The sequence below is a fragment of the Culex pipiens genome, chromosome 1 (assembly GCF_016801865.2).
Source record: "Culex pipiens pallens isolate TS chromosome 1, TS_CPP_V2, whole genome shotgun sequence".
Lineage (NCBI taxonomy): Eukaryota > Metazoa > Arthropoda > Insecta > Diptera > Culicidae > Culex > Culex pipiens.
This window is the reverse complement of record NC_068937.1, coordinates 128,682,546-128,695,613: the sequence shown is the minus strand read 5'-3', so window position 1 is coordinate 128,695,613 and position 13,068 is coordinate 128,682,546. Positions and strand designations below refer to the sequence as shown.

Genomic DNA, 13,068 nt, shown 5'->3' with positions numbered 1-13,068 from the left:
TTTCAATCCGTCTAAGAGGAGGAGGAGGAGGAGAAGAAAATCGATGCGTCACTTGTTCTCACAACAAGTGCAAAATCCTCGCGCGAAAGAGGCTTACCGTTTGCTGTTGCGCCTGCATGGTATGCAACGCGCACTGCATCACTGCTGTCAACGCTCAGGGATTAAAAACAATGCACTTTTTGACGTTTGTCTGGTGTGGTAACGTAATCCGCGCGCGACGTGCGACATCGCAATTGTGTTCGACCAAGAATTAGTGACACTTTTGCGGTTGCGGGTTGAAAGGAACGATGCTCCGCAAAGTTTGCAAATTGTGGTGACCGCGGTAATCTTTTGGCCAACTGTGCACTTGATGCAGGTGACAATTGATAAAATGGATTATTGAGGTGAGCCCATTGTGTGGAACGGCTTTGTCTTAAGCTGCGGTTTTATTTTTATTGTTTTAAATTGATTTATTATTTGCAGCTATCACTTTTTGATATACACTCCAATTTAAAATCGCTCATGTTTCGTCAAAAACTCAGAAATGTGTAATTAGTTACCGTCTGATTTGAGTAAATGTAACTCAGATCTAGATGAGTTTCAGTCAATTTTCGTTGCATTCTGAACTAAATTCACTCAAATCTGACAGATTTCCCATTAACTAATTTCTGAGTAAATTCGGTTTTTACGAAAATTGATTGATTTTGAACTTGCACGTAGAAAAACTTCAAGTTAAATAAAACAAATTCTCCACTGCTGTTATCCCAACCGAAAACATTTTAACGTATCAATTACATACCAAATTAGCTCCCAACTAAATCGCATAATCCGCCCCCCCCCCCCCCCCCCCCCCGAATCCTTCCGCACAACCATCCCGCCGGAAGGTCCATTATCGTGTCCGATTACAGTTTGAAAAACCGCACCCGCAAAGTCCCGCGTGGGTTAAAAACTTTCAACTTTGCGCTAATTCCGACGCAGCCAGCTGGCGGCAGCACTGTCGTCACCCCTTCTGAAACGTCAAATTTAGTGCACGCAATGCCTGCTTGGATTTCCAAGGAAATTCGCAATCAAAATAGTGTCGCTCGATTACGCGAAGGTGATTTTAATTAGGCAAAAAGGCAATAATAGGTAAGTATAGTACCGTTCCTGAGAAATGCTTCCGGCAACTCAGCAGAAATGTGAGGTTAGGGTAATGACTGTAATCGAGAGCATTCCACAAACACACGTGGTTTATTAGCACACCCCTGCAACTGACAGCTAACGAAACTCCGTCGGCGACGGCGTCGCCAACTGGGATGAACACACTCAACTTGAATTCCAACCTCACTTTCCCAGTCTCTGTTAAGACTTTTTCCATTAAAGTATTTGCGATTTCGTATGCATAATGGATGACGGATTTGTGGTCCGGTCGTCGTCGTCATCGTTCCGAGGAAAATCAAAGACCAACTTCTGCGAGTGCAAAAACGGAAAACAATTTTACTTTTTCAAACGACGGTCGCCTGCGACCGGTAGCAAAACACCGACTGGCCCTGGTCGTCGGTCAGCATCAGCTCCATGTCGACGGTGACGCCGGCGAAGGGCGCGGACACCTCCGTCACCAGGTTGTACTTGATGCGTTGGCCGACGGTAGTCAACGGGCAGGTCACCCCGCCCATCAGATCCTGGCAGGCGTCTTGCTGGGCTTCCGGCAGGCTCCACGGGATCCGGAAGTCACCGAGGAACATCTCGAGCGTGGCGCGAAGGCTGGTCGTGGGACGCTGCAGCACGAAATCGATCTCGCTGTCCACGGTGGACCCGATGGGGACGACGCACGGTTCCTGGGGTGTTGATGGGGGACATCCGACGACGCGTACCTCGGCCGGAAGTGGACCTGAGTTGCGGATGCCTGAGAGGGTACGTTGAGATTTTTGAAGAACTTACAGGCTTTGAGTCACTTACAAGGAGCTGGATTCAGTCCTAGCACCAGAGCTGGTGCCAAAGTGGCCAGCAAGAGAAAGTTCCGCGCGACCATGCTGATAAACAGTGCAAGACTGACATGGGACCAGATTTCGGTTATCGATTCACCCTATAAAGGAGTCGGGTCTTATCGGTCTTATCTGGTCACCTGAGCTTATCTTGCTTGCAGCTGTTGTGGTCAGTCGGTGGGGTTAACGGTTTTTTTTTCAAATTCTTTTGTTTTGGTACTGATTAAACAAATGTAACAAATGTTGATACTGTGTGTTTGACAGTCGGTGAACACCTTACCTTCAGCATTGTTTACTTTGATTCAAGGCAATTGATGCTGAAGGTGTGAAAACGTTAATCGCAGGGTTGGAATTGCAACTGCAAGGTGTATTTTGCGTAGTCCATTTGACGTAAATTGGCAAATCACCTTCTGATTTGTGCGTAATGAATTCTAGAAAAACCCAAGCTTCGGCACGGGGTAATGACTCGACTAAACGACCAAATCATTGATATTTAGTGTTACGCACGAGGGGTAGCTCACTTCGCGTTAGAACAACAAAACGCACAAAAAGTAGCTCGAAATTTGAGAACGCTTCACAAGGCGACGATTTTTTCACAACGCCACGAGAAGGCATGAAAAGGCAAGCTAACGCGCGTTAGCGCTCGTAGGGCGGCTTGTTTCTGCTCGAACGAAAAGCTACAAGAAATCGATCTTGCAACCCTGCCAAAACAGATCGAGCAGTTTTTCCTCAAGTTTGGCAACTCGGTGTTTTGTTTTGATTTTTTTCTAGCAGTTTGATTGTCAAAATAAAAAGCAACAAGAAACTCGGTGATTTTGGCGTGTTTCTGTATACGGACGCTGAGGAAGTGCCGCCGGCGCCGGCCGCCGATGAGTCCAAGGTGCTGGACGACAGCATCGAGTGTTCGCTGCCCAGCTCGGACAGAATGACCGACCGGTTAAAGCAGCGGTTGGATTTGATCTCGAACGGAAGCAGCACACCAAACGCGGCCGATCCAGAAGCAGTTCGAAATCAGCTCGGAGAGCGTGAGCAAGATTACGCGACCCTCGGTAGACAACAGCCACCAGGAGGACGAGAAGGAGCACGGCGCCATCGTGGCGGACAATTCAACGGCCGGCTGTTGCAGCGAAGGAGCCGGAGCTCAAGAAGGATGCTCCCGAAACAAGCAAGGAATCTGTTGCCTCGTCGGTGAAAGAAGAAAGCAGTCTGAAATCGTCGGAGGTCGATTCGTGTACAGGTTTGTTGCACCGGGTGGGAGATTGGATTGCAGGGAAGTGTTATTTAATGAATATTATTCTCTCGCAGAGGAGACCAACCTGTACGCCAGCAACGCCCAAATTCAACGGAATCTCCTCCACGTCAGGATCCGAGCTAGACGATAAATCTGCCGTGCAGACGCCAGCAAATGTGACGACCACTGCAGCCTCGACCACAACGACAACCACCGCCGCCAACAAGCTTGACCTCACCCAGGCACTGACTTCCGAGGATGCGCTGTACGAGGTCAGCGTATGGTTCGACGGAACGGAGTTGCAGTTCTTGTCGGTGGAGAAGGTGATCGAGAACAAGCTGGCAGCGCCCGGTTTGGCCGGGTCCACCCAAGATCTGACAGGAATTGACTCGTCAAAGCAGTCCTCCAACGGTAGCGTGGGAAGTCTTGGCCCGTTCCAGCTGCCTTCGGCGAGACCGGCCGCCGATTCACACTCAAGCGCAACGGACAGTTCGGGGACAATCTCCAGCCAGTCGAAGGCACCACTATTCAAGGTTAAGCACACCGTCCGAGGGGCCAAGTTGATGATCGAGGAATTCACCAAGATCAAGCGGGCGCTCAGCAAGGATGATGAGCTATCGGACGCGGAACTGGACCAAAGCAGTTCCAACGCGAAGACGCCCAAAACAACCACCGAAATGTGGTCCAGGAAAGAAGCGACCCCGCACCGAGTCCGAAGTCGAAGCAAGCCTCCTCGAAGAGCGCCAAGAAGCAGAAACCGGACACACCCGTACCTGCCGAGCCGGAACCGCAAGTGAACCAGGACGATTGGTTGTGCTGTATGGCGCGGTGGTCCGACCCAAAGTACAATGCAGGCAAGGTCACAAGGGAGACAACAAGTTCATGATGCTGTTCGAGGACGGTGCCTCGAAGGCCCTCTCCAAGGACGTCATCGTGATCGGCGACAAGGACACGCTCCCGATCGTCGGCCACGCCGTACACGCGTTCACCGGAGGCGACACCTACGAGGCCGGTTTCGTCGACGAGGTCAAGCGGAACGAAACCATCAACGAAGTATTGTACGTGGTCCGGATCGGTAAGGGCACCGTCGAGGTGACCGCCTCCGGCCTGTATCTGAACGAGGAGCAGGCCAAGTAGTCAACTGGGCATGCAAGGCCGCCGAAGGAGGCGCGGACGATCCGATGACAAACGCGACAAACACGACGATCCTACAGACGAAGCGTCCGCCGCGGGTGGTGGCGAAAAGGGTTCGCGGTCGATGCGGAGAAACCCAGCAAAAAAATCCAGGTTCGGGATATCCCACGCTAAGCCAACCGCACGGACCTCCGACCACGTCGATCTCGACCAGTGCCTCGATATCGTCCAATAAAAACCAACGGAGCGCCGACCTACACACCGACTCCAGGACAAACCTCTTCTCCAAGTCCAACAGCTAATGCTCCGATCTCCATCGCTGCCCACATTCTTCCAATCATGTCGACCGGATATGCCGTAGGTTCAAGCGCCCCCGGTGCTCCTCCGCCAAACGATGTTTATTTTGGTATCTGTTTTTTTTTTCAACCGTTTCCAGCTCGTTCTCCCGGCAGTGGTTTTTGTGCTTTCTAGCCAGCCCGTGTTTCGGCAACTCGTCTGCGTTCCGGAAGGTCATCCTCCCAGCAGTGGCCCGCGTTCCGAAGAGTCGTCCTCCTGGCAGTTTTTTGTGCGCGTCCCAGCAGCAGCCCGCGTTTCCGCAACTCGACCGTGTTCAGGAGGGCCGTCCTCTCTCTACGGCGGACTTCCGGTAGAATTCTGGTTGCGTGGCCTGTTACCACCGCGGCACCTTCAGCTTGCACGAAAGCACAAGAACCTTCAGGGTGCTGAGATGCAGGTACCTGCGTAGAATTTGGATTGCGGTCGTCGACCTTCGATGATTTGATGACCGCCAGACTAGGAGAGCATCACAGATTGCCACCAGGATACATATTTTAGTCCAGGTTGAAGCGGAGCCGTTGAAGAACGTGCATAACGTGTGCCAGTATTGTCTGGCAGTTTGAGCCAAGAAAGCAGCTGAACGAAAAAAAGGTTGGAGCTGAGTAAATATTCGAAAAGGTTCATTAACTACAAGGCGCAGAGTACGGGAACCTGATCTGCACTGAACGACTCAACTCAACTCAGATCCGCATATGACATCAGTTTCAAAAAGTACATCAACGAACTCGACACGGCGATATTTTAATAGGATTTAATAGGGTTTACAAAAAAAACGATACTAATAATACTAATAATTGTATGGAAAAACCTCTTACACTTTTCTGCACGTTTTTATTCAGAAAAATTAGAAAATAAAGTCATGCAATATAAAATCATCGACATGCAACACTTTTCTTTCTATGCACGTGGTGGACTCACATGGGGAAGTTGAATAGCAATGCCGATGAAGTAATCTAATCTGAAGATGTGACCGGCCTTTTGAGCGATTTGTACTTTGTGGGTTTCACTGAAGGAATTCATTTTGTGTTTTGTTTTGTGAAAGTTTTTAATACAAAAAGTTTATTTGCGTGTTGGTGTTTGCAAACGCCCAGCCGGAGCAGCAAAGGCCTCAAATATCCGCGTTGGACCTTTTACGCTCTCTACCGCCGGCCATCGCCGGAAATCTGCTTCACATTCCGGATTGTGGTGGAACTATCCAGCTTAAGGATCGGCGATGGTGACCTTGACCTCTACACTTGGCTTGATGTTGATCGAGGTTATCTGCTTGACGATCTCGGACGGCGAGTGCAGATCGATGATACGCTTGTGCAGGCGCATCTGGTAGCGATCTTTTTGGAACCATCACCGCAGGTCAGCGCACACCTTCTCCAGGCTGCGGACATTGCGCAAGGTCAGCGTGACGCGGTTCTGGTGAAGGGTCGCGGCCTTTTCGATGTCCTTTCTAGTGGCGACCATTTTGCACGATTTTCATGGACGGTCATCTTCTTCCGCCCAGTTGCCGACAGTAAAAATCAAGCGTGATCACCTAGAATTGACCATGATTTCTCCCCTGCCACTGACTAGCTTATTATCAGATGCTCCTCCGGCTTGGCCACCGGTAGCCGCGTAATACCATTTACTCCGCGGCACAGGTTCCTTTGGCCAACAAATGTGAACGTGAAAAAATGAAAAGATCAAAACAAACTGCTCGACTGATTTGACAACGAGATCTGTCATTTGCTCTTGACATTTCTCGTTGTCAAAAAAATCGAGCAGTCTGAGGTGCGAACGCAAGAAAAGGCAACAGAAAAGGCGAGCTAAGGCGCGTTAAAGCAAAAAAGGTCAGATAGGGTTGGATAAGGTGAAATAAAGAGGAGCGAACGCCGAATTTTTTTTAAAAAGGAATGTCAACGCTCGACCAAGGCAGAAGTGAACCACCCCTCGGTTACGCATGTACAATTATTGTCGACCAATTCAGATAACCCATTTAATGTCGTCACCGGTATAAATCACTGATAAACCGAATCGGCTGTTCGCCAGAGTCTAAACCAACAAGACTTGACCGTCCGCAATACATTCCGATCCCAGTACCGACCATTGCCCCTAGCAGTCAAGACACGCGGGCAGTTTAACACAAATCCACGATGTTCAAATCCACAATTCTGGCCATCCTGCTGCCGGCAGCCGTTTTTGGGTTAGCCGTTCGACCATGTAAGTTCAATAAGTGATCCGCAGGAACTCCTCCAACCATGGTTCCATTGGTCTGTCTCCAGGTGAAAACAACGCCCCGGTCCCGCAGGAAGTTCGCGTCCTCGACTGCGTCCAGGAACCGTGCGTGATCCCGATGGGCGGCATGGTCGACATGGATCTGGACTTTATTGCCGACCGGGCCTCGGCCACCGTCGAGGCCACCCTGGATATCTTCCTCGGAAACTTCCGCGTGCCCTACGACCTTCCGGTGGAACAGCGCAACGCGTGCAACTTCTTCAAGGGACGAGGCTGCCCGATCCAGGCCGGTGAGTTCATCAACTACCACCTGAGCACTCCGGCCTCGGCTCCGTTTGCCGACGTGACCGTAGATCTGCGACTTCAGCTGACAGCCGCCGATGGAGCGCCGCTGTTCTGCTTCCGCTCGTCGGCTACCATTGTTCCAGCTTAAACGTACTTAATTGCTCAATAAAAAAAATGCTGTAACTACCTGTCAAAACCAGACTTCTTATCCTTCACGACCCGCGGTGTTATCTAATCTAAATTGGGGGAAATCACCAGGCTACAAAACATCACCTGGTAGTTGCGAATTCGTTCAGTCCGTCACCGCTACCGCTTACACCATGGTGAAATTATTAATCCTGCTAGCCGTCCTCGGTGCGGCAACCGCCCTGGAAGTTCACCGCTGTAAGTAAACACCCAAAACATAACCTCAAACCCAAGTAACCACACCGTCCCAACCCCACACAGGTGGCGATGACTACCCCCATCCCACCCTGGTCACCGTGCCCGGCTGCAACGTGATGCCGTGCGAGGTTCCCAACCTGACCGACTTCAACTTCTCGGTCCGCTTCGCCCCTCCGATGGCCACCAACACGCTGACGGTGGAGGCTTCCGCTCGGCTTGGTGACTTCAACGTGCCGTACGAGACGCCGGAGCATCTGCGTGACGGGTGTGCCAACATTGACGCAAGCTGTCCGCTTGCAGCCGGGCAGGAGGTAACGTTGACCGGAACTGCCCCGGTGGAGGCACCGTTGACGCGCGTCACCGTCCGGATGCGGTTCGAGATCACCGGTGATGGCGGCGCGAAGGCGACCTGCTTTGCGGCAGATGTCAGGCTGATTTAGAGGGGCGTGAATGTTTAAACATTTGGCAGGTTGGACCAATTGTGGCCTTACCCCCCAAAGGAAAAAAATAAATAAACATTTCATAAAAAAAAAAAACTTTGGTATAAATCTGGAGCAACACGAAAAAAGGGCGGATAAGCATTTTGACAGCTTGAACTATTTTGCAAATTCCGAGAAAACAGGAAACTTTTTCGCAAAACTCGAAATATTAAACAATATTGAACCTTGCACGGAAACTTGGATTTAGCCCGCACTTTTCTCTAGCACTTTTGACAACAAGAGTTTGAAAAACTAGGCAACCAGCGGTTGTTTATTTACATTTCCAGTCGCATTTTCCACCAAACTAGACTTCCGCACTTCAAAATTGCGATTGACAGCTGAAAAACAAGCGGGTAACCTCGGCTCGCTTTGATCATTTTTTAGGAAATTTGAAATTTTCCAAGCCAGTTTGACAAGTCGCAATAGTGCGATCGATAGCAATAAATTAGTGCGAAGTCCAAGTTAGTGGGCCTTCTCAGCAACTTTATAACACTGCGAGTTTTGTCAAATAGTTACTTGTTGGCTCTGAATTTGCCAAATAGTTCTGGCTGTCAAAATGCTTATGCGCCCTCTTCAAATGTTGCTCCAGAAATAAACATTATTTCACCGTGGGACCCACCCAGACACCTTTAAGATTGATTTCTTTTTGACAGTTCACGATTTAGAGTGAGCGTTACCTGAATGTTGTTTGACCATGAATATGCCTTGATCATAAGCAGTTCAATGTAAATCATCGTTGAGATAATCTAACATGTCACTCGCAACTTTGAAATAGAGCAAGTTAGTGAGTGTTTGCAGCTTGTGGAAAAAAAATGATGATGATGATGATGATGATGATGATGATGCACTGTTTCGCTGAAACAGACCTTAGAAATCAAGTCCCATGTAAAAACTAACTAAACAAAATTTGTATCATAAATAAAAAAGTCTTAACAAATCAAAAGCCCTGCTTATTATTATGAGGTATAAGTGAGGTCCAATCCAATACCCGCTAGCCAGCAGCAAATCAGAGAGAAGGAATTATGGGAAAGTTTAGTTTGCATCAGATTTGCAGCCCCCGCCAAATTTAGTTTATGAATGGAATTTGCCATTTTGTTAGGTTGAAGTTTAAATGGTTTTGTTTATGAATTTAATTTGGGGTCATTACAAAATCGCCTTAAGGTATGCACCCATGTAATCGATCAAGATGTGTTAAATTATAGGAAAAATAATTAACCCTCATTTGGTAATATGTGTTTAAATTTTAGCATGCAGCAATAAAAAAAATTACACAGAATAGTTTTTGACTACTTTTTTGAGTTTTCATATCGAACAATGAAACAAAGAACTGTCATTCGATAAATCAGCGGTGGCCCCAGGGAACGAGCTATCTAAGAAGATACTTTCTGTCAAGTATGGATGCGAAACCATATTTTTAAAATAAGTGTTTGTTAAATATTTTGTAAACATAAAAAAAAACAAAATACAAAAAAGACTAAATCAAAAAAACATACACAAATACTTGAACACAAAAATACGAAAAATATGAAAATACCAAAATTTTAAAATGCAATTAAACAAAAATACGATACTAAAAAAATACAATAACACAAAAATAAAAATAAATAGTACAATACACTCAACCCCCGGTGGTTGGTCACTTCTTCGTTTGACACTTTTTTAGTTTGTACCCCGTTGGTTGCTCAAAGTCAAACTAAAAAGTGACGAACTGTCATTTTTTACACGGTGCTCACGCACACTATCAAAGCCAACGTTTGGTAGTGTGTGTGTGTGTGTGTGTGTGTGAACTCCGTGTAAAAGGGGCGTCAAACTAAAAAGTGACCTCGTTCTTTTGACAACAGTTGGTGTCGAACCATCGGAGTTTGAGTGTAATACAAAAATACAATAAAGTAATAATACAATAATACAATAATACAATAATACAATAATACAATAATACAATAATACAATAATACAATAATACAATAATACAATAATACAATTATACAATAATACAATAATACAATAATACAATAATACAATAATACAATAACAAAAAACTCCAGGGGATTCTATATTGACAATTTGAAAAATAATCATTATTTTTTAGTCTGATTTTCAAACTGATCATCATTGAACCCAAAGCGTTGATAGCTTAATTTAAAAAAAAAAATGCTTAAAATAATTTTCACTGAGAAATATTAAAAAAAAAACTTTATCTTATCAGACCCCCTGTAATGACGCTGTTACGTGTGTTCTGTTTTCCCAAAACAAACAAAAGATGCCCTGATCGCGCCGTTCGTTCTCCGATTGCAATCATACAACACATGCTGGCTGATAACTTTTTGGCGACTTTTGCAAAATTGCAACCGATTGACCGATAACGGTCCGATTGTACCTGTCGAGTTGCTAACCTTGACGGGTTGCATCTTGATATGGCCCAAAATAGACATCGGCCCCAAAATGGCGTCGTTCTGTAAGTTTGGTCCCTTGAACTATTAAACTACAAATTGAGTCGCAATGGATTTCAAGAATATCTGTCGGGGGGTCAATCGTGTCAAGCAGGGACCACTTGGGGATTATCTAATCTGCACTCTCAGCCGGATGCAAGGGGACCACCCCCCACGGTAGGTTATATAAGGCCCCTGACCACGGTCACCGCGCTCAGTTTCCAGGTAACCTCGGAACAAACCCCCAACATGCTAAAGTTCTTCCTGATCGCTGCGCTCGTGCCGGCGCTGGCTCTGGCCCAGACGACTCCGGTCCGTCAGTGTGGCAACGGAGCGCCCCTGCCGGCCTCGGTCATCATCAACGACTGTACGGCAATGCCCTGCACGCTTGTGGATGGTGCCCCCGTGGTAGCGTTCGCCGAAGGAATCACCAGTCCGGTCGCGACGGCCAGCTTAAACTCGTTCATAACGGTGCGGCTGGCCGGTCTGCAGATTCCGTTCCCGCTGCCACCGGAGCTGGCGGACGCCTGTGTGGCGGGAACTCCTCCGGGGACCTGCCCGGTTGCGGCTGGAGATAGCTTTGACTACACGCTGGACTTTGCTGGTCAATCGCTGGGAATGACCGGCGTTACGGTGCAGATTGAGGTTGGACTAACCGGTTTTTTTTTTTTTTTTTTTTTTTAATTTATATTTATTCAAATTTCTTTTCCATGTACATTCATTCAGTTAAAATATTATTGAGTGTCCAATCACAAACGATGACTTTTCACCTCAATTTTAAATACTAGCAACTTTCATTTATTCATGAAATATTGTAGCTTTCGCTATTCAGTGATTTCAAATGTAGGAGGTCCTACATGTACAAAAGGGAAAAGGGATACCTTAAAACTAACTTATAAACTATATAAAGAGCGGATCAATGCAGCTGAAGACTGCAATGATTTTTGTCGAAATGCATCAATTATCTTATTGGACATAACATCCAAAGTGTCAACTTCGGCTAATTGATGAAGTTCACTGGTGCTGAACCAGGGAGGAAGTTTCAGAATCATTTTCAGAATTTTGTTCTGAATCCTCTGAAGTTTTTTCTTCCTGGTTAAGCAACAGCTTGTCCAGATCGGCACAGCATAAAGCATGGCAGGTCTGAAAATTTGTTTATAAATTAACAGTTTATTCTTGAGACAAAGTCTAGAATTCCTGTTTATAAGTGGATACAAACATTTAATATATTTGTTACATTTAACCTGGATACTTTCAATGTGATCCTTGTAAGTAAGGTTTTTGTCAAAACCAAGTCCAAGATATTTCACTTGATCCTCCCACTTTAAATTTACCTCATTCATCTTTATAATGTGATGACTTTTTGGTTTAAGAAAATCAGCCCTTGGTTTGTGAGGGAAAATAATAAGTTGAGTTTTTGCAGCATTTGGAGTAATTTTCCATTCTTTCAAATAAGAATTGAAAATATCCAAGCTTTTTTGTAATCTTCTTGTGATGACACGAAGGCTTCTGCCTTTGGCGGAGATGCTTGTGTCATCAGCAAAAAGTGATTTCTGACATCCTGGGGGCAAATCAGGCAAGTCAGAAGTAAAAATATTGTATAAAATTGGACCCAAAATGCTTCCTTGAGGGACGCCAGCACGTACAGGTAGTTGATCAGATTTGCTATTCTGATAACATACCTGCAGAGTACGATCCGTCAAATAATTTTGAATAATTTTCACGATATAAATCGGAAAATTAAACCTTTTCAATTTCGCAATCAAACCTTTATGCCAAACACTGTCAAATGCTTTTTCTATGTCTAGAAGAGCAGCGCCAGTAGAATAGCCCTCAGATTTGTTGCTTCGAATTAAATTTGAAACTCTCAACAACTGATGAGTAGTTGAATGCCCAAGGCGAAATCCAAACTGCTCATCAGCGAAAATTGAATTTTCATTAATGTGCGTCATCATTCTATTAAGAATTATTCTTTCGAATAATTTACTAATAGATGAAAGCAAACTAATGGGCCGATAGCTTGAGGCTTCAGCAGGATTTTTATCCGGTTTCAAAATCGGAATTACTTTGGCATTTTTCCAACTACTGGGAAAATATGCCAAATCAAAACATTTGTTGAAAATTTTGACCAAGCAACTTAAAGTTGCTTCTGGTAATTTTTTAATTAAAATGTAAAAAATGCCATCCTCACCAGGGGCTTTCATATTTTTAAATTTTTTGATAATAGATTTTATTTCATTCAGATCCGTATTAAAAACTTCATCTGATGAAAATTCTTGTTCAACAATATTCTGAAATTCTATTGAAATTTGATTTTCAATAGGACTCAAAACATTCAAGTTGAAATTATGAGCACTCTCAAACTGCTGAGCAAGTTTTTGAGCTTTTTCCCCATTAGTTAATAGAATATTATCACCATCTTTTAAAGAAGGGATGGGTTTTTGAGGTTTCTTAAGAACCTTTGAAAGTTTCCAAAAAGGTTTGGAATAAGGTTTAATTTGTTCGACATCTCTTGCGAACTTTTCATTTCGCAGGAGAGTGAATCTGTGGTCAATAACCTTTTGCAAATCTTTTTGAATTCGCTTCAGTGCAGGATCACGAGAACGTTGATACTGTCTTCGGCGAACATTTTTCAGACGAAT

General features: G+C 45.5%; 4 protein-coding genes and 2 pseudogenes across 4 annotated transcripts; 4 read left to right on the top strand and 2 right to left on the bottom strand.

Annotated features, from left to right (window-relative positions):
• Window positions 1–1,426: 1,426 nt before the first annotated feature.
• On the bottom strand, window positions 1,427–2,046 carry LOC120423539 (uncharacterized). Its single transcript, XM_039587386.2, has 2 exons — window positions 1,918–2,046; window positions 1,427–1,864 (listed from the first exon to the last, which is right to left on the bottom strand). The coding sequence occupies exons 1-2, from the start codon at window positions 1,988–1,990 to the stop codon at window positions 1,464–1,466; spliced, it is 474 nt and encodes a 157-aa protein (XP_039443320.1). The 5' UTR covers window positions 1,991–2,046; the 3' UTR covers window positions 1,427–1,463.
• Window positions 2,047–2,556: 510 nt separating this feature from the next.
• On the top strand, window positions 2,557–5,342 carry LOC120423549 (uncharacterized; annotated as a pseudogene).
• Window positions 5,343–5,472: 130 nt separating this feature from the next.
• On the bottom strand, window positions 5,473–6,544 carry LOC120423547 (40S ribosomal protein S20-like; annotated as a pseudogene).
• Window positions 6,545–6,675: 131 nt separating this feature from the next.
• LOC120423544 (uncharacterized) lies at window positions 6,676–7,330 on the top strand. The gene is made up of 2 exons (XM_039587392.2): window positions 6,676–6,834; window positions 6,897–7,330. Exons 1-2 carry the CDS (start codon window positions 6,768–6,770, stop codon window positions 7,280–7,282), a joined length of 453 nt encoding a protein of 150 aa, XP_039443326.1. The 5' UTR covers window positions 6,676–6,767; the 3' UTR covers window positions 7,283–7,330.
• Window positions 7,331–7,366: 36 nt separating this feature from the next.
• Window positions 7,367–8,054, top strand: LOC120423546 (uncharacterized). Its single transcript, XM_039587394.2, has 2 exons — window positions 7,367–7,518; window positions 7,582–8,054. The coding sequence occupies exons 1-2, from the start codon at window positions 7,455–7,457 to the stop codon at window positions 7,956–7,958; spliced, it is 441 nt and encodes a 146-aa protein (XP_039443328.1). The 5' UTR covers window positions 7,367–7,454; the 3' UTR covers window positions 7,959–8,054.
• A 2,580-nt stretch (window positions 8,055–10,634) lies between these two features.
• On the top strand, window positions 10,635–11,125 carry LOC120423550 (NPC intracellular cholesterol transporter 2-like). The gene has a single exon (XM_039587395.2). The coding sequence runs from the start codon at window positions 10,676–10,678 to the stop codon at window positions 11,108–11,110; it is 435 nt and encodes a 144-aa protein (XP_039443329.2). The 5' UTR covers window positions 10,635–10,675; the 3' UTR covers window positions 11,111–11,125.
• The last annotated feature ends 1,943 nt before the right edge of the window (window positions 11,126–13,068 follow it).